Raw genomic sequence first — 21,603 nt, 5'->3', positions numbered from 1 at the left:
AGCAAGTGACAAGACGTGAGGCATGGCCAGACTCATGGTGTGAATGTTCGATCTGGGCAAAGGGACAACCGGTGCTTAACTTGAGCCAGTGGTTGATGGGGGAAGCCACCGGCACTCATTTGTTGGGTACCAGAACTCTTTTTTTCTTCATTAGATGTTTCCCAAGAATAATCAAGGGAAAACTCACAAAGGGGAAAAAAGGAGGATGAGAAAGATGGAAAACCGTCACAAAGGCAGAAAGCAGGGCCAATACATAAGTGAGGTAAAGGGCCAGGGAGTGTCTAGCAGTGGCTTATAGAGGCCTGCGGGTGATTCAAGACAATGCAGTCTAGGTATTCGGTGCAGTCACATTTAACAGTGCTGGCCAAAGGCTTCTCATCAGAGTTCTCGGCACCGACAATCATTCTTTTACAAATTAAGCACTGGCCGGACAAGGAGAGACTTATGTGTATGATGAACCCAGGCATAGTGACAGGAAACTATGCTTGGCCAGACTCGTGGTATTGATGACGGACCCTGGACACGGTGACAAGGAACGAGGCATGGTCAGAGCCAAGGTGTGTATATTCTACCTAGGAGCAAGTGACGAGACGCGACCCATGGCCGGACACATGGTGTAAATGTTTGATCAGGGCTAAGGGACAAGGAACAGGGCATGACCAGACATATGGTGTTGAGTTCGATCAGAGTATTGGGACAAGGAAAGAGGCATGGCCGGACTCATGGTATGGAAGATGGACCCTGGGCAGTGGTGTAGCTAGACCTTTTGCCGTCCTCGGCGGTCCCTGCATTTGCTGCTCCGCGACGGCCACAGGTAAGAGCAAAGAGCGGGGGTGGCCTAAGACAGACAAGGGTAAAAGAGTCGCCACTCCTAAAACATGTGCCGCCCGGGGCAGACCGCTCCCTTGCTACACCACTGACACTGGGCATAGTGACAAGAAGCAAGGCATGGCTGGTATATACATACATACATATATATATACATACATATATATATATACACACACATATATATATACACACACACATATATATATAGTTTTAAAATAAAAGATCTTGACTAACGCCAGATCTGAAAAGCTTATTTTAAATTTGCACCTCAAATTCATGAACTGAAAAAAGCAAGCAGAACTGAGATCTAATTGAAAATGAGGACCAAGCATACCTTTGGCAAACAGTGTTTTCCTAGAGTTCCTCTGCACGCCTAGTAGAGGGCATATCATAACAATTTCCTAAATTGCTGCACTGCAACTCCACCCACGCCCGATGTCTAGACGCTGCAAGAAAAACATCTCTGGGCATGCCGCGTTTGTTCTCGTTCGGAAACATCCGGCGCACATATTTCTCAAAGCTCGCGAGAACAGGAGGCTGAAATGTTTAAACACTAAGGCCCATTAGCAGAATGCACATGTGCAAAGAACAGGGAATATTTTAACTGGTAAGGAATTGCACACTTGTGTTGTAGTCTCATTTGGTTTGCAATTACACAAGGACAATTTGTAATGCAGAGCAAACATGGGGAAATCCCCACTTCAACGCACTCATTTAAGAATCTCAGTTACAAATTGCATCAATCTCTTTGCAGAAAACAGATTAAGTCGTACTAGGATAATCTCCGACCAACATTGCAGTACTGTAGCGCAGCGCTATAATCTCTGACCAACACTACAGTACTGTAGCACAGCGCTATAATCTTTAACCAACATTGCAGTACTGTAGCGCAGCTCTATAGTCTCCTACCAACATTGCAGTACTGTAGCGCAGCGCTATAATCTCTGACCAACACTACAGTACTGTAGCACAGCGCTATAATCTCCTACCAACATTGCAGTACTGTAGCGCAGCTCTATAGTCTCCTACCAACACTACAGTACTGTAGCGCAGCGCTATAATCTCCTACCAACATTGCAAGCGCAGCTCTATAGTCTCCTACCAACATTGCAGTACTGTAGCGCAGCGCTATAATCTCTGACCAACACTACAGTACTGTAGCACAGCGCTATAATCTCCTACCAACATTGCAGTACTGTAGCGCAGCTCTATAGTCTCCTACCAACATTGCAGTACTGTAGCGCAGCACTATAATCTCTGACCAACACTACAGTACTGTAGCACAGCTCTATAGTCTCCTACCACCATTGCAGTACTGTAGCACAGCGCTATAATCTCTGACCAACACTACAGTAGTGTAGCACAGCGCTATAATCTCCGACCAACATTGCAGTACTGTAGCGCATCACTGTAACAATAACTGACAAAGCCAATAACAGAATGCTTAATTTGTGCCGGTGGTTTCCGGTGCTGAGCACCGGCACTTAATAGTCAACACTGCTCTTATGGCAGTCAGCCACTTGGGGCGCTGTTTGCTACTTTTGAAATGAGCACAACAACATTTATTTAATATGCATTTAGAATGACAAATACCTGCTGCCTGAGCCATTTCTACAGCTTTTAGTGGCCTGGAATAGTCTCTACTGTGACACTTTTAGGAGTGAGAAACACGCTCACACACACACATGTGTAGCGGGGGCCAGCGCATGTAGGGGCGGTGAGGCTGGGCAGGGCGTAGCTTGGGGGAAGCCGACAGATGACGGAATGGAATATGTGTTATTTATCTCTTTAATTATACCTATTTCGTTGTCTGTCGACTTCCCCCCGCTCCCAACCCGCCTTACCGCGTTTACCTGTGCCTGTCGGCACTGCACACGTGTCAAGTTAATGCCTTCCACGGTACATAAAAAAAGTATGGTAGAAACAACAGTACTGCAATCTTCTTTCATACACTGAGCTACAAAAAATAGCTAGAAGGGCAGCAGTACAGCTTGACTGTCTCTTCCCCTCTAAAGTAGCACACTTGCTGGTGGTGTTCCTGCATGCCCATCAAGGTTCGTTCTAGAGTGCGTTCCTGCTGATCTGGTCTCCTATTTCTGTACCACTGGAAGTGATATAAGCCGCTACACCTGCATCATATACTATGCAGCTTCATATAGCATGTAGGATATGTGATGTGAATGGTACTGCCCTGTTAATATGTTTTTTTGGGTCTTTAAAGTACCTTGAATGTAATTTGCTGCATAGATCCCAGCTGTCTGGATTAGGCATTGGTACACAGATCTGGGCTCACCAGGATGAGCTTTGCTTAACAACTCTAGTAACTGAGACTGCAGTACACGGTTGTGAGTAGTAGGTGCTGCTTGGACCTGGTAGGTTCTATGTTCTCTAGGAGATTTTTATGTTTAGCAACGGAGTGTTAGTTGTGTGTAATACTGGAGGGTGTGCCTGGTCAGTCTTGTGGGCGACAGTGTGCCCCACATTAGCATTATCCGAGCATTATGCAAGCTTCTTGTGTGTAGGGTTTGCTGGTGTGGTAGATGCATACACACAGTGGTACTAATATCTGATTTTAAAAACGAAGTGAAAGGGACAGAGCTTCAAATTCGAAGGGGAACGGGATACGGCATTGGGATTTGTCTGGGAAAAAGGACAGCAAAGTCAGGAAAATCTTTCAAACTAAACACATGTTTTTCCAAAACTATTGGTTGATCTGTTTACATTCCTCTGATTTCCCCAGGGATCTATGGCATGAGAAACAGGTGGTGGAGTGGAAACTGACCCAACCCTAAAAATAGATTCGACATTTTGTAGGATCTCCTAGGGCCCTTCTTTCACTTTTGCTTCTTTGTGCAGTATACTACTGGGTGACATTGGAGAAGGGACTCACATTGAAGTAAGACTAGAGTGGAGAGGACAATAGCTTTTATTTTTATGCTAGCTCTATTGGCCTAGCAAGGGGAGGGGACTGTGCTCCACCCCTAGTATCACTGTTTTTGGGGGCGACGGAGTTGAGCAAGCCGTGACTGTTGACTACCACCATCCACTTGAGAACAAGTCATCTGTCAGCCGCCAGACCATTCCCCCAACCCCCAAATAAAATCGACCATCGGCCGCCACCCTGCTCTTACCGGCACTGGGCAGCAAACTTAGGGTCTGACCCGGGTGGCAGTTGGTATAGCTACGCTACTGTCTAGCTCCCAGATCGAAACAGGGTACACTTGAATATCACATTGAGAGATTCATGTAAAAATGTTTCTAAAATACCCTGCTGCTCCTCTACTACACAAGATGCATAAATATGAAGTGGGAACCCATGTCGCAATGTAGTTGAGTTGTCATTACTATGTTCAACTCATCTTCTAACTTACAAAGCACAGGGCAGGAAATTCAGGTGGCAAATTGAGATACAGTGTCTCTGCCATGTCATTGCAAAAGTCCGGCCTTAAAGCCAGATGCCTCAGCCTATTTTTTAAGGCATATCATAGATGTGTCTCCCAAGTCTGGCATCTATTTGTAAAGTGTGAACGTATCACCCGCTTAAGGGGTTCAAGGCGCTGGGGGTCGTCGGGGAGATTACGTGAGCTATTGTCCAGAGTCACATGATGCTGAGCTGCCGCCGGTGCCGCGGATCGAACCATGAGCCCCATGCTCCAGAGTCAGCTGCTCTGGCCGCTGCGCCACATCTCTCTCTTACATGCTATATTTAAAGTTAGTATCAGCATTCTTGGAGATATATATATATATATATATATATATATTTATTTTTTATTTATTTTTTCTTAAAAGCTCCGCCACCGCTCCTCCTTACTCCCGGGTGCTCAGTCATGCGGTGGTGAGCCGCGTTCAATGTTCGTCACGATTCGCTTATTTAAAACGAAAAATAGGCGGCACTCCAAAGTCTCTTGTCCAGAAAAGAATTTTATTTGGCAGACCCCCTGCCCCCTCGACAAGGGGGCAGGGGGTCTGCCAAATAAAATTATTTTCTGGACAAGAGACTTTGGAGTGCCGTCTATTTTTCGTTTTAAATAAGCGAATCGTGACGAATATATATATATCCTAGAATGCTAATGCTAACTTTAATATATATATCCTAGAATGCCGATTAAAAAAAATATATATATATATATATATATATATATATATATATATATATATATATATATATATATATATATATATATATATATATATATATATATATATATATATATATATATATATATATATATATATATCACAAACAGCCACAGGGAAGAAACTAGATCTGGTTGTACAGAAGACAATGAATCAAAAATATGAATACATTTTCTTGTAGTTACTGTGTGATAAAATATGTTTAAGGCGAGAAACACTTAATGAGTTGAACTGATGTTGGCATCCTCTGGTTTTCCTAGCTGTTCTCTGACCAGAAACTGCTCTCGAGTAATTTTGTGAGGGGCTCACGCCTCTCATCACTGAAATGATTGTCTGAGACCCTTCAACACAAAACCGCTTGGCGCACCACTACCAACTCAATTATGGTTTCTATTTCTAATTAGTTTGCAAACTGGCTTTGTTCCATTCACAGCAAATGCTAGATTAAACGCCTCACTTGACCATCTCTCACCCCCGCTCCCCCTCCCCACCTCCCCCAAAAAAACACTTTGATGTTCCGCTCTGAAGCTTCAAAATACCTTTTGGATGAAGATCAGACAGCATTAAACAGAATTACTAATTAATTAAGCAAAGTTAAATTTTAAACACTGTTTGTTGTGTTAGCCAAAAGCCTGAACAGAACAGCCTTCTTTTTTTTCTCCTCAAAGATCAAAGACGATCTCTTTCCTCTCACCACCCCCCGCCGCCCCCCCACCACCACCAGCTAAAAGAGGAAGAAACGACGGGATCTTAGCATACTTTGGCTAGCCTTGTTCAGGCAAGCAGTCGCGAGACTTGAGTTTGATCAGAGGCCATTTCAGGAGGCGCGCTGTCAAGGTACAATCTGCTCTCCCAATCTTCACCACGTAATCTAGAAAGGCGAAAACTGACATTTTCGTACGGTCCGCTTCTTCCTGATTTAAGGCGTTATAGGTCCCCAGGGCCAAGCTTTTTGAAGCCATACGGATGAACGTCAAACATGCGCAGCTTCCAGCTGGTGCCAATTAAGCGCTTTAAAGAGTATTAGAAAAGAAAGCATATTGTTTGAAAGTCGCGTGGGTTTGCACCGCCCACCGGCCCTGAGACTGACATCACGTCAGCCAATGATGACAGAGAATGCTGCCAAGAATGCTAAGCACTCCAATGGGCCTATGCTTGTTATTTGACTTTTGTAAGACAATAAAACAACCAAAATGCTTACAATTGTGTTTTGCTCAAGCAAAGAGCAGCTTAACTTATCTGTATATGAAATGTAAATCCGGGTGCATTATGTGACAGATCCCTCCTTGTTCCTGCCAAACTGTGGCGCTCTGTGTCTGAGGGCAGGGCCTGCATTTACTATTTATTCCAAAAATGGATTCAGGTCAAGCAAAGTAAACAGCAAAATCACCCTCTTGCTAATGAGGACAATGCAAAGCTTGAACAAGATCATAAATACCAACTTACATGCCCGCAGGCTGGAAGGGATGAACCAAGATGGACAACCATGACAGACAAGCAATCAGAGTCTGTTGCCTCCTGATCACCAGCTGGATAACTTTCTACACCTGATGCACCTTTTCTAAGAGCAACCAGGCCACAATTCAGGAACACCACTGAAAGCCCCAAGGTGCCCTCTTCTCTAACTCTAAACTGCGATACATCCCTTAAAAATGCTTTTTGAGGTCTATCTTCCAGATCCTAGGCACACTCTTAGCAGGAGCGGGTAGCGTCTTTAAGATTACAATACCATGCAGAACTACAATATAATATGAAAGGTAAAAACAGAAATTGCCAATTCGAGCTGCGGGCCTCACATACCATAGTTCCCCAGTCCAGTTTTATTTTGGGACTTGGATGGATTCACTGGTATTAAACTGTGTGTGATTTCTGTTTGGTTTAGTCTCTGTTCAGTCATTGGAGTGATGGATAAGGCTCAATGAAAGGTTTCTCCAATAACAGCAACCATTGAGATGGATGCCACCCCCAAAGCTGAACAGCAACAAACAACAAAGTGATGGAGGGAATTCCTGAATTAATCTCAGCCACTGGCAATCACATGGACCATATTCCAATACACCATTTTCCACCTACTGTGCCACTTTAGACTGAGCTGCACATCAGACTTACTCCAACTGCTACAGGAACAGCCCAGTTCGAACTGGAGGACCAGCAGCCTAGTCTAGTTTCGGCTACTTGGGTCTCATCAGTGAAATGCAGCCTGAGCCTTATAGCACAGTTACTGAAAGAGGCCACTTTCAGTGGATTTATCTCTTTCGGCACTGACCGGTGAAAGTGATTAGGTGTATTCTAGCAAAATGAAGTGCAATGATACCATGTTGGATTTAGACCAGTAAACCAGACACAGTGTAGCTCTAACGTTGATGATGACGAGGTCTGGTTAAGAGGCAACACGCAGGTTTCGAGCGGGTACCAGGCGTTGCGGGCGGTGTGCCATTTTCGCCTCCACCCCACTCCCGAGACCTATGGGGCGTGGATCTTTTACTTTACAAACTATACAGGTTCCTCTTATTTTGAGGTAATTTGCCCACAACTTGTTGGTTTGTTCTTTTGCACCCTTTTTACACCAACTTTTAACTTTCATGTCCTCTGGTTAGGGTGGGCCTTAGCATGCCCATACCGCCGAGGTACACTTCCCATGGTCCTGACGAATGCCCAGTAAATTACACATCAAGAGCAGAAACATGTTGTCCCCACTTTAAGTGGAGACAGCCAAACAATTAATTTGGTAGTTTCCCCACACATCGCTTTTAATATGTCAGATTGGCCACAGAATAAAGTTTTTATGTGAGATACAATCGTGACATTTTTAACCTTTCTTTTTTCACATTTACACAACCTTCACAAATTACCAGCTCCGCAGTAACCTGGCGTGGTAGCACACCGGGGAGGCATTCGTCTTCTCCCGGTGGGCCCAATGATGAAGCATGTCACCAACCAGGGTGGTGAGTGAGGGCTTTTCATACAGATCTAATAAGATTTGCATATTCATCTTCTCTCCTCTTGTGCTTTTACACTTGTATTGATTTACACTCTTTTGTTGTTTGAAGTAAACACTTATAAGGTCCCAAAGGCGAGACCCATTGGCTATGCCAATGCTTGCTGATATTGCATCCAGGAAGCCTGTCTGTGCTTTCCATTTGTCTGACATTCCTGTTCCGAACAGTCTTAAAAGGAAGATATCACCGAAGTGGCGGAAAAGCAACATGTTTCAGCGCTGCAAAAAACTCCAATGAATAAATAAATATTCCACGTCTCTTTGTGTGGCCTTAGGGAGAGTACATTATTGGGAAATCCCTTCACAATTCATATTCTGAAAATCTAGATGAGCCTGAAAACAAGAGATACTTATGCGATAATTATAAGCATTAATGTACATTGCCAATACCTTATCCGCATTCTACACACTGGAAGAAAAACGTTGTACTGCATTATACATCGCTTTCACGCCATGGACTCTTTGTAGCCAGACATTGATGTCCAGGCAAATGAGATGGGTGTGCTTAAGGCCAGATCCCTTTCATTTCCATGGACTTTGATGGTGCTACATGTGTCATCCACTTTTGCTCACAAAGTACTGGCAGGATACAGAAAGAAAGTCCAAACAAACACTATTTTGCCTTTCTTCACAGCAGAAAGCTGGAGTTAAATGTGAGTCGTGCTTTATGGTTCGGATCTGAATGAGATGAGACGTCTGCAGGGAAACAAAAGTTAAAAGGGAAAAGGCTTGGCGCTAAAAATACCATCTCTTCTCTTTTTTCCACACCAAACGTAAAACATGTGATGAGATTCGACTTTTCAAGTCTAACCCTGCAGCTAACTTGGAACTATAACAGTCTCGGCAGTATCTAAAGGAAGTCACAATTTCCACTGCTCAAGCTGGGTTTTTATGAAGAGCAGATTTTGGAAAATCTGCAATCTGTGGCGGTAACAAAGGCCGCTTGTTTTGCGTACAGAGGTACACCTGCGGCTTTGACTGGCTACTGGAGCAGAAGCCAAAGGAAAGGCGGGCACAAAGTACTCTGGCATGACTCCCTTTGAATTCGAGGGAGTTCACTGGCAGGCAGCACCAGGCCTCACAGTTCAGTCGGTGAGTGGAAGGATAGATGCGCATGCACCCACGGTTCCATGATGCGGAACGCGCAGGTGCTAACACAAGTTCAGCTTTGAGGTACTCTGGAAAAGCCACTGCATAGTGTGGTTTTATGCAAAATCACAAAATGCTTCAATTTTCAGTTTTCCCCCACTCGACATTTTGAAAAGGGGGCAATGTTTTCAGTACTGTCACATTACCACAGATGTATGCTATTAACCCCTTCCATACTGATGACGGCCCCCAGCCATCATGCATCACGGTGGGCGTGTGCTGGGGCCGTCATGAACCCGCCCACTCATTAAAACAGCCGCACAGGCGCAGATTCGTGGCCGCGCCCAAGGGGTTAAGGGAATCTTGAGTATTCAACTAAGCCTACAGCTTATATATCAGCATGCGTTAAACGCACCAACCGGGACCAAACTTAAACCAAAAGCGGTTGTATCTACAGCTCACAGACAAAGAGCATTGATGAGAGGCACTTGACTGCAATTCCACATGTGACTTTTGTCTGGAAAAACTTTTCTTTTTTGGTGGGGGATGGAAGTCTATTCCTGTGTCTCGAATTACCAAGAATTGTGGGTGGTGAGGAGGGGGCGAGTTGAGGGGCCGAAGTACTATATACACAGAAACATCACAATCACAAGACTTCTATGACAACATTTCTAATTAATATATCTAAAAAATTATCAATATTGAATTTGCCAGAAGGAAAACTAAACAAACACCACAACAATGCATGACCTAAGCACCACAGAAAGATATGCCGATAACTATCCATCAATGCATATCTTTGATAGGCTGTTGCAAAAATATTTCCTCCATATTATCATTGCGGCCAGACCATCAGGGTCTCTATAAGATCCAGCACCACCAATAATCTTTAAAGATATACTTTGTTTAACCTATGCAGGAGATGTAACCAAACACCTACTCAACAAGTTCCTAGGTTCATTCGCATCTGAGCTCAAAATCTCAATTATCAGGGCTCTCCACAAAAAGATAAGCCTCAATCAATCTGATCCAGCAACGCACAGGCCCATACCAAGTGGAACATTCTTAGGAATTTGTTTGGAAAACGCAGTGTTTAACCAACTCTCTAACTTTACTGAACATTAAGGCTTACTATCAGACCAACAGTCCGGTTTCAGACCAGACTGAGAAAGAGTCAGCCATCATATTTATCTGGGATGACCTAACCCAGAGGACAAAAAAGGAGTAGCTGTCTTATCACTACTGGATTCATCAGTTGCATTTGACACTGTTCACCACCACAAGCTATTGCAAAGACTTCACAACATTGGAATCCATGAAAATGTTTCTTACCTTACAGACAAAGTGTAGACTAACTACTATCCCCCACATCTCCTCCTCACACATAACACTGTGGCATTCCTCAGGGGTCCATAATATTCTCACTATTATTCAATATTTACCTAAACCTCTTACCAAATCTGATTAAATCATACAACCTCACTTATTACAACTATGCAGATGACACAAACTCATTTTAAAAATGGATAGTCCCAAAGACATCTACATTTAAAAAATAAGTGACTGCCATTGTGCCCTTACATGTGGATGATGAGCAATGATCTAAAGCTCAATACCCCACAGACAGGATTATGAATGCAGACAATAGCAAAACTACCAGTCTATGCCCATGTGGCCTAAGGAATTGATGCCCTTCCGACAACATCAAGAAAAGTGAGAAACCTAGAGGTAAGCATGAATTCAGAGCTCATCAAAATGGATGCCTTCTTCACAATCAAAACATTAAGTCACATCTTACCATACATTGCATAGATACCTAAACTGCAAGCCATCCTCAAGCTTGTAATCACCAAACCTGACTATGCCAACAGCCTAAACCTTGGTGCACCCGCATCTATTAGGTGCAAAATACAACTTATCCAAAATGCTGTGGCATGGCTTCTCCTCTGCCTTCATCCAAAAAAACACATGACTCCAATTCTGAAATCGCTCCACTGGCTACCTATAACTAGAAGGACAAAGTTCAAGGCACTCTGCATTTTCCACAGAGCCTCTCAAAGTAAAAGACAGCTATACCTACAAGTGAGATTCTAGCAATACAAATCAAACAGAACAATGATCTCCAGGCTTTCACCACTTATCATCATAGTACAATACCATAAGAAATCCGTAGGAGGCACTGATTTCGAAGTGCAGGCTGCCACACTCTAGAACTCACTACCATCCAGTATTAAAAGCACCCAAGACCATATACACTTCCATGGATAGTTAAAAACGTGGCTATTTCCAAGATAACTGTATCACCAGGATCCCGGCAACAAAGCCCAGAAAACAATCACACCTTCAAGCGCAATCCTCACCTTACAACACACAAACTGCAAACAACTCAACCAGCAAACTGCTTTTTCATTATGAAGATAAGTTCAAAAAAAAGAGCTGACCTACAGTTTGCTGTGGTGTTATGTAGTTATGGACTTCCAAATATAAGATTTATGGCCCGAAATAATACTAAAAGAACGGGACAATGCAAAGTGAAAATTAATTATTTATAATTATGTATTTAATTTTCCCTCTGCATTATCCCTCGAAATCCCCCCAAGCGGCCCCACAGCTGTTACCTGCATGGACCGTGGCTGAACCAACCTGTTCCTTAGAGCTTGTGAAGACCTTTAAACATTGTGGGTGAACCTTTGCAACATTTGGGGCATAACTTATCTGCTACTAAAAATACACATTCACTTCTACCTTTGCAAAATATAGCAACTTATTTCTTTCTCGTCGCTACTGTTTCCATGAAGGACAAAAGCTCCCACAACTACAGTTTTTTATAAAGTTCATCATCAGTGCAACATACCTCCAACACGCGTGCCAATAGCAGGGCCCGACTGACTACTGGGCAGTTTGGAATGCTGCCGAGCTGCTGGCTGATTTTACTGCAGTGGGGGCTGATTTTGTTCATGGAGACCTGCATGTGCTTCAAAATAATGAAGGCAAAACGAATTTCGTTTAGTGCACGCAGGTCCCTATCAACGAAATCAGCCCTTAGCTCAGCAGCATTCCAAACTGCCTGGTAGCCAGTCCGGCCCTGGCCAATAGACCCAATTCAGACGAGATACTCCCGATTTTTGAAGCAAATATAGGCTTTATTTTGGCTCCCTCCCGCCTAAATTTGCCTCAGCTTCAATAGAAGTAATTGTGGGAAATGCATTCTAACGATTATTTTTTTTAAATCTCCCACTTTTCTCTTCTAAATGTTGACATGTATGCTTCAGCCTTATCTTTCAAGCTGTTTGTGCACTAATGGGGTCGATTCGTGCGCTATACAAGTACACTACATTTACATTTACTAAAGTAGAATTTAAGAATGCGAAAGGCCTAATTTGCGAGAGTAAACCCACATTTGGAATTCTCAAAATGTGGAGTCGCACTGTAAAAAGATTTCTTCACACATACCCGTTTGTGCGAGTAAACCTTCTCCTGGGGCAGGGCTAAATTGGGAAGGCTTTGGCGCAAACTCAGGAATGGGAATTAACACTAATCTTGTAATGGAGCGATAGATAAGCGTACAATGTCTGCACCCTGTGTCATGCACGCTGAGTGATGAACCCTGTGTTAGCTGTACTTCTGCCTGTCTTGGGTCCTTGCTAAATTGTGCCACACGTCCACTTTGGGGTAAAACCCTACGTTGTTAACAAATTAATCACACATTACAGACAATTTGCTGTATTAAAAAAAAACTTTTTCCTTTACTATATTGCTATTTAACTCCACTTAATAATTTTTTTCTAGATTAGATAACCGAATATTTATGTAGTGATGCACGTAAACGTATAGCTTATAATACTGATTAACGTTTCACTTTTTTTTATTTTAGGACTCATCAATAAAACTTCTATTTTAAAAAAAACAGGTGATTAGCGTTAAAAATACAAAAAAAATGACTGAAACGCAAGTTTCACTGAAGGCTTGAATTAGAGTTGGTTGTTTTCGGCCTTCTGCGTGGTTTTACGGAACACGTTTATTGACAATGCGCAGAAAAGTTCAAATCAGCTAGAAAGGCAAGTTTCAGAAACATAAAAAGGAGCAAAAATCAAAGGCGAGCGGCAGATATAAATTGATGAGGCCGGTCAAACGGTTCCTTTCCTGCCTCGCGCTTGGTAAACAAAAAGTTGCCTCTATTGAGTTCTAACCTCATGTCAGGCAACAAGACTGAGTCAACAATCCGCTCTCACGGCTTAATGCTTTTGATGTTGACTTTGTTCTTTCTATAGTTCAAAAGGAAGCATTAATGCACCATCCCTCTCACCAGCTACACTCCTAATCCCAGAATCCGGAGCCTTTTGCTGTTGGCCACTTAAGTCTATTAATTCGAAAAGGATTTGATCGAGCTTCAAGTAACACAGAACTTAAATCCAAGCGCTTTTTTGGCTGCTAAGAGATTTCTTTTATCTTCCTCGTGCAGAGTGTTTTTTTATACATATAAAAAAAGGTTATAAGTTTGGCGACGTAAAACATACTTCTGTGCCTCTCTTTTTTTAATAGGATTTAAAATTCAATTATCTACATTGATCTGGTATCCTAATATGTCTGTCATGTGCCCTGAAACGTTCAACAGTTAGGGCCAGATGAATGAATATCGGGTCACAAAACCCGCTAGCAGTTTTGTGGCCAGTAAAGATTTCTGAGAACCGACCTATGTACTAATAGGTTGGTTCTTAAACATTTAAATCGTAGTGGTTTACAATCTGACCTGCTTCATGAATAGTAACAAAGTAGGTCGCAAATTGTGACTTGCCACCATTGAGGCCATCAAAGCGACAGTGGCCTGCTGGGGCCAGCACACCACTAATTCTGTGATTGCCCTTCAAAAAGTAACCTTTTTTTTTTTTTAATAAAGCCTGTTTTTCTTAAGGGAAACTGGACTGCATTGACAAGAAAAGTGCACCTTTTTTCTGTTTATTTAAGAGTTGGCAATGGCCCTGTGGGCCACTGCCTGTTCTTTATTTTTTTGTAACTCTTTTTATTTAAACATTGTTCATCATACAGTATATAAAGGAAATGAACATTGATCATCATGTGTCATACATAGCAATGAAGATCTACAATGTCAAAGGCGAAGCATGAATACACGTTAACACCTTGCATGCTCATGACGAGGTCAGCTCGTCATGAACCACGGTGCTCGTGTGCTCATGACGAGCTGAGCTCGTCATGACCGTTGGAACGCTCGCATGCTGGGCTAATTCCCCTGCTGTGCGAGTGTTCCACACAAAATGGGTGTGGTCATGACAAACTCAGCTCGTCATGAGCACACGAGCACTGTGCCTCATGACGAGCTGACCTCGCCATGAGCATGGGGGCGCTGTGCGCTGCCACCCCCCAGCACAGCTGGGGAATATGCCCCGCAGGGAAGGGGTTAATAATGGCACTTATATGGAACTGCCTACTCTTCAACAATCTTTTTTTTTTAATTACATTCCCAAAGGGGACAGGATACCAAAGGAGACCCATTCCCCTCTACTAACGAATTACCACCTCCTTTGAGGTAACGGTAAAATATCAATGTATAGCAACCTGATTTTGGTTGCAAAACATAGATATCAATTTATGATATGAAAGAGATGACTAAAACATACTCTTCCAGATACCGAATTGCTATCAGTTCACATTCCTATTTTAGGAGTCGAAAAAACTTTTTCGACTCCTACAAAGGAATTAGTCCTTAAGAAAAAGAATTTTAACAGTTGCAAATGGCGAGCTGGAGTGATTGTAACTGTTAAAATGCTTAGTACGTCTGGTCGCAATTTCCATGCACTACTAGCGACTAGTGAGGAATTTTGTGAATTGACCTACTGACAAATAGGTTGGTTAATTAGAATTCTGGATTTCGCTGAGTCGCAATCTGACCTACCTACTGAATTTTCATGAATTCGTCACAAATTGTGACTCACCATGTTTGGATGCCATCACAGGGATGTTTGCCTTCTGGGGTCCACAGACCACTACATCTGTGGTCACATTTCAATAAAGTACTTTTTTTTTAATGCAGCCTGATTCTCTTAAAAGTAGCTGGTCTGCATTTAAGTAAACAATATACTTTTGAAAAACTTTGGTTAAGAGTTGACAGTGGTCTCCCTGGGTCACTCTCCACTCCCAAACAATTTTTTAACATTCGCAAAGCAGAAAGGGACCCTGTGGGATCCCTTCCCCTACCACATCCTTTGAGGTATTGGCAAAATGTCAACATTTTGCAACCGGATTTTGGTTGCAAAAAATTGATATGTTGCAACCCACATTGCTACTTGGGAGGGATGCCCTAAAAAAAGCCCTTCCAAACAGTGATTAGTAATGCATTTCTAAATCCTTTTAGGGGATAGGTAACTTATTACTGAATCGCTAATCAGGCTAAGTACATGTCCCTAAGTCATTTAGTGGTCGCAAACCCTTTAATTTAGTGAGGCACAGGTATTGAGACCACTAAAGGGCTTCGGTCATCTTGCCCTAAATTGTGTCCCATTTAGATTTTACGTCGTCATCAGGGAATTTTAAACAAGGTAAAACATGAAGAAACCACACTGCAGACAAATGATACATTCATAGCTTCAGTGAAGTTAAAATTATTCAAACATTTTACATCTCAGCTGGTAAGTTTGTGGCCCACTTTTTTAACAAGACAGGTCCAACAGAGAAACATCTGACTCATCTGTTCTTCTGCATTCTGATTGGACAGTGAAATAGAAAGTCAGACACAGCCAGGTGTTGAAGTGTGATGTCACCATTCTAAAGTCTCCCCAGTCTTGAAGGGTAAAACATGAAGTCAGGGAGTGAAAGGGAAGATACAAGACTGCTGAATCTCTAAGCAGATGGCATGGCCAACTGCTTCAATAGAGAGGAAGGCAGATTGAGCATGGGAGAACCAGCAATTTAACACTTCTGAGGCAGCATACTCCCTCAAACATGACAGGTAGAAAAATCAAGTGAAGCGGTGAGGCTAGGAGAAGACAGCTGGGGAATCTCTCAACCTCTGTGAAATGAAAATGATACCTGGCAGTGCGGGGAAACAAGATCAAGGTAGGCAGTTGTGTAGGGCAGGGGGAAACAAAAAAAGAGAAGATGGCTATTGAATGGTTGTAGGGAGCGACAGGATTGCATACAAACCTGAGCTGGTAACACTAGCACAGCCGCGACCTGTGCAGGTAGGAGTGGTGAGGCGGGGGTGTCTTGATGGACGATGACAATGGAAAATTAATTATTTATTTAATTTTCCCTCTGCATCGTCTCTCGAAATCCCCCCCACCCGGTCCCTCTGCATCTTACTTACACGGGCCGCGGCTGCACTAGCAGAAGGAAGCGATTGGCCAATGCAGGAGACTTCGAGGGAAGTGACAGGCACATGCAGGAGGCTTCAAGTCAACAATGTTTAGCTGCTGATGCAAGACCTCCTCAGAACTATATCTACCCAGTTAATCTTAAAGCACAACAGTAGTGCACTGAGTTCCATTGGAGATTTAGAATGCCAGCCCTTTACCACATTGCTAAGCTATAACTCCTGAAGCTACGCCCTCTTTCAATACTTTACTGTCAGTAAGATCATCCTTCACATTCAGCCGCCTAAACGTAAAAATGAAAATGAGGTGTCTCAAAAATATGTTTGTATTACCTTCTAGATGAAAATGCTCGTCACCAATCGTTGCTGTGCAAACTTCATCAGATGAATCCTAAAAGAAAGTTACAGACATTTATATACCTTAAAAAAATAAGGGGTACCAATATTCAAAATTGATTACTGACAATTTTTGCCTCTTAAAACTTCCATAGTTGACAAAACTGCGCATTACCTTTGAAGTCACAGACATGTTCGATTTTGGGTTGCATTATTGCTCTAGTAAAGTTACTCATGCATAACGACAATCATTTATCAGGACATACCTGCCAATTGTGCATTGCGCTTAAAAAAAAGCCAGAGCTTATTTTTTTTTTTTTTTTTTTTTTTAAAGTTTTTAAAGGAGCCCTACGCCTGGCCTGCCGAATGCCACTACCCAAACGTCCTGCTCCATTGTCTTCCTTTCTCTCTCTCTCCTGCTCAGGGTGAAAGTCTGATAATGAAAAATCAGCCACGGTCCCAAAAAATGAGTGGTGGTGTCCACCAAATACAACCGCCTGCACAAATTAAGCACTAAAAATGGTTTCCGAAATCAATTTTATTTGGTTAATAACTTATTAAAAATACATATTAATGGATCATTAAAATAACTGAAGAATGCCACCCAAAAACTGCACTAAAATAGCCCTCTCTGCCAATCAATACCGCCCTGTCACAGCCATATACACAGAAATAAAGAAGACCACCCCATCAGCAGCACTTTAGTATTTTGCTTTTTATCGCCACAAAATGAAACAAAAAAACTCTATCATATCAAAGTCTACTATATATTGACATACAACCTCACAAGACATCTGCACCAAACGAAGCCGCGCAAGTCTGCCACCTGTACCGAACTGAAGCAGAGTAAACCATCGCCTGGAATGAAACACAACTTTACCTGCACGAAAACCAGCGCAATACCCTGCCACCTGCGTCAAATGCAGTGTTGTGCTGTCGCCCGTCAGGGGTGCCCGGTGGCCAGCAATCAGGAATATATATGACGCACATCAACAAGCGCTTTATGCTGGCTACCAGTATGCTGTGCAACATTACATGAAAAATGAACAAATGCCAGGCTGTGTGATGAAGCGCTATGTAAGCAAGGCAAGCCCAGTTCCTTTCTTAGGTCAACATGCCCAGCTCTGATGCCCAGGGAGGGAAAGCCAACCTGCTACCATCCAGTAGTAATATCTAGCGCTGGCACAAACTTCACAGTCGCATCGTAGAGGCCTCTTCCTGCTCCCCGCCACTGGCACAGTCAGCACGCCATGCACACGGAAGACAAGGGGTGTTTGGGGGGCAGCTGACTGAAGGGAAGTCAGCCCCCCCCCACGCAGATTGGGAGGGTGGTGCAGTCCAACGACTGCCATTTTGTATTGGGCTAGGTTATAGCTCAAAAGTAACCCCCCTGAATATATAGGGGATTAGGTTGGGCTACCACCCACTATTTTAGGTTTAGGTGACCTGGTGGCTGGTAGTGTGAGAGTAGGTTTGTAATACAGTTGTCATGGTTTGGTTCGAGGCCTTTGTAGTACTTAGAAAGTGTACTCGCGATGACAGAGAACGATTTGATGGTAGCTGAGGCGATGAGGCTTCTGAAGGAGGCCAGGAGGTAACACGTTGTGTTATCACCTGACTGGGGTGCCTGGTAGCCAGGAATCAGGGATATGTATGACGCACACCAACAGGCGCTTTATGCTGGCTACCAGAATGCTGTACAGCATTACATGAAAAATGAAGAAATACCAGGCTGTGGGGTGAAGCGCTATGCCATGTTAAAAGGTAAACACGTCCAGTTCTTTCTTAGGCCAACATGCCCATCTCTGATGCCCAGGGAGGGACAGCCAGTGGTAATATCAGGCTGGCCCAAACTTCACAGTCGCGCCCTGCCACCGGCACAGCCAGCACGCCCTGCACAGGGAGGCCAACTGTCCCCACAGCTAGCTGTATAATTTATGATTTTGTCAACAGCAGCTGCCAACATCAGGCAGTCCCTTTGATAGCGATGCACACGCCGGAGGCCACGACGTGGCGCGAGAAGCAGTAAAGCGCGGCCTTAAAATAATGTCGTCCTAATCCGGCAAGATGTGAACGCAGTGAAAACGAACGTGTGCTCGGAGTACCAGAAGGTGTATGGGACAAGCAGAACAAGCAGAATGAGCAAACTTCCTAAACTCCCCCCCACCCTCTCCACGCATAAACCAGAAAAGAGGCCCACGCGCGCACAAATGGAAAGTAATCCGACGGAAGGCTCGCGCCCGCAGACGGCACTTCCATCCATGTTTTGAAATCATTAGTGCGGCCTAGACCGTCTCCCACCACTTCTCACCCCGTAAAACAGTCAGGGTTTCACGTTGCACTGTGGCATTTCTTAACCAAACAGCAGCTTGTGGGAAGCAGATACCTGCGGAGCCAAAGCTCTGCCAACTCTTTCTGCCCCCAGAGAAGAAAGTATTTGAGCCTCTTTTTTAAAGTTCCCTAAAGTACCCCAACGAATGATTATTGAAAAGTTTTCTTTGAGCGGTGCACAAATTTAGGCCATACCGAAATTCCCATTACGCCTGCGTAGTTTTGCGTAATTTAATAAATTGCGTTTTACATGAAGTTCCGCCCTTATGCCTCAATTTGACCATGGAAGGACAGGAACAACGCGGGCACAGGCCACGAGTAAATGTTGTTTGTGGCACTTGTGCCTTCTGTGCTATTTTTGGACGTGAGGACACATTCCACACCGAAATATGGCGCCAAATGTTGGCTGCTGCATTTCGCTTAATTGTGCCTAATTTTTGAGGAATTTTGCATTATTATGCAAATAACCATGGTCGGGCTGGCCTACAGGGTAATCAAATCAGGCAGTGTTAGAGGGACTGATCTGATAGATGTGAGTACGGGCCGGTCTTTGTGAATGTCTGTACGCCTGTTTATGGTCTGCTGGCACCGGGTTTTACTATTGGAATTTCCATTACATTACCACAAATATTGCCTGCAACAAGGCAGAATCCACACAGTCTGCCATAACTTGCAAAACACCTATACAACATGTCTGTCCCAGTTAAAAACGGTCATATTTGCAAATGGGGGTCACTTTTTTAGTTATCTGGGTGCCATACCATGCATACAGCGGACTTTCCCTGTTTGCACCACGTTGAACCTTTCAAAAAGTGCAGCAAGCACAAATACGGACAGTGTGTCCTATTACACAGATGGCACTGCCCCCAGGGCAGGCACATATTTGCGCTGCCCTGGGCACAGTACATTAAAGTGAAACAGGGAGTGGCTGCTTCAAAGCCACTCCATGTATCACAGTGCAGGCGGAATGCCACCTGCACTTTCAAGACGGGAGAGAGATCACCTTGCAGGTGGGTGCAATGAGTGATGCACCCATCTGCGGGTGAATATCTGAGGAGTCCGTGGGGATCCGCTTTTTCCCCTCCAGATGGCTGCCTTCAGGAGGTGCACTGAAAGTGTGTCATTTTTTGTGGTGCACTTTCAGTGCGCCTCCTAAGGGCATGTTTGCCTCTGCGCCCGCATCCCTAATATGGCACAGGAGAAAAGTGATGTCCTCATTTGCTTGGGGCCACACTCCCATGCAAGTGAAGGAATGCCCTCTCATGATAACGGTGGCGCTACATGTGCGCCGGCGATATCAGTATTACAGAAGGGGGTGCACATGCGCCTTCAGACCCTTCAGTAATGTCATTTTGCTCCAGGGGCGCACAAAGTAGCACATATGCCTGTTGCGCCCCTGAGACCCCAATGTATAATACAGCCCCGTTTCACTATAGGGGGCGACTGTTATTTGATGCTCTGGCCAATTTTCTGGCCCTGTGCGACTCTGCAATTAATGCAAATTCCACACACCCCTACAAAAATCCTGAGAAAGTTACATTGAAGGCTGGCTAGATGCTTTGGGACTCATCGCCCCTCATCTAACCCAGTCAAATATCTCCAGTGCACCCTTTGCAGTGAAATCTTAAATTCACAACCTGGGCCTTGTAGATAACCAAGTTATGCCACTTGCTATTAAGTATACCATACAGAAACAACAGTGGTCCCAAGCAAGGAGACAGGGATTAATCACAATAAATATAGACCCAGTCAGTTCTATATTGTCGAAGACATGCCCAGCCGGGCAGAGGTCTTCAAGGTTTATATTTAAATAAAAGTTTTGAAAGACAGAATTACGCCTTCAACAGTTCACGTGCGTGGGGCACAAGCCACTTGCTATTAAGTGGCATCAGTTGCCAAAAACTAATTCTTTTAGTTGCTCCAACTAGATCCCCTACTACACTGTTAAAAGATTGCAATGTTTTGTACAACTGGCTTGTGTTAACTGGTATGCATGTTTAGCAGCCTACCTTGCTTTTTAACCTGGTAGGTGGCACGGAGTCAAAGAATAAAAAAGTAGTAATCGTGCACACCTAACCTTTTTAACTACACTTTTTGTTCGTTTTTCATTGCACTTATTCTTTGTTTTTGAACACATTCACTTTTGGCTTGATGACCGCCGATGATGAGAACAGGGCATATCTGGTAAGTACCTATCATGTATCCCGACGGTGGTTCGCCCGTGAGGGGTCATCTTGCCTTTGCACACTTTTTTCACAGTAGACACACTATTGTTTGGTGCTTTCACTCAGACTGTCACAATAGGGATACGGGCTTTTTAAATTGGCAAGAAACGTGGTACTTTCTACCCCTAGCGCAATTAAGGGAAAGGGAGAATATTGTAAAATTACAATAAGAGTTACACGTTTGAATCTATGTATAATTGCCCATGGGGACCCGGTCATTGTTGTTTGAATGACTATATGAGTGGAGGGCGACTCGAGTTCTAATTTTTCCCTCTGTGCTCCTTGTTGGATACAGAAATTGAAAGCCATGTGTATTTTCTTTGTATCAA

At 43.7% G+C, this 21,603-nt stretch overlaps 1 protein-coding gene across 2 annotated transcripts in view; it reads right to left on the bottom strand.

The window, feature by feature from the left end:
• NKD1 (NKD inhibitor of Wnt signaling pathway 1) overlaps positions 1-21,603 on the bottom strand; it is a 177,014-nt gene that overhangs the window by 53,004 nt on the left and 102,407 nt on the right. For both annotated transcript variants that reach the window (XM_078671067.1, XM_078671069.1), the window contains exon 4: positions 16,716-16,773. In XM_078671067.1, the coding sequence (XP_078527193.1) occupies positions 16,716-16,773 (58 nt within the window). The remainder of the gene's footprint in view (positions 1-16,715; positions 16,774-21,603) is intronic.

The sequence above is a fragment of the Lissotriton helveticus genome, chromosome 12 (genome assembly GCF_964261635.1).
Source record: "Lissotriton helveticus chromosome 12, aLisHel1.1, whole genome shotgun sequence".
Lineage (NCBI taxonomy): Eukaryota > Metazoa > Chordata > Amphibia > Caudata > Salamandridae > Lissotriton > Lissotriton helveticus.
The sequence above is the reverse complement of the archived record's forward strand: the minus strand, read 5'-3'. Positions and strand labels throughout refer to the sequence as shown.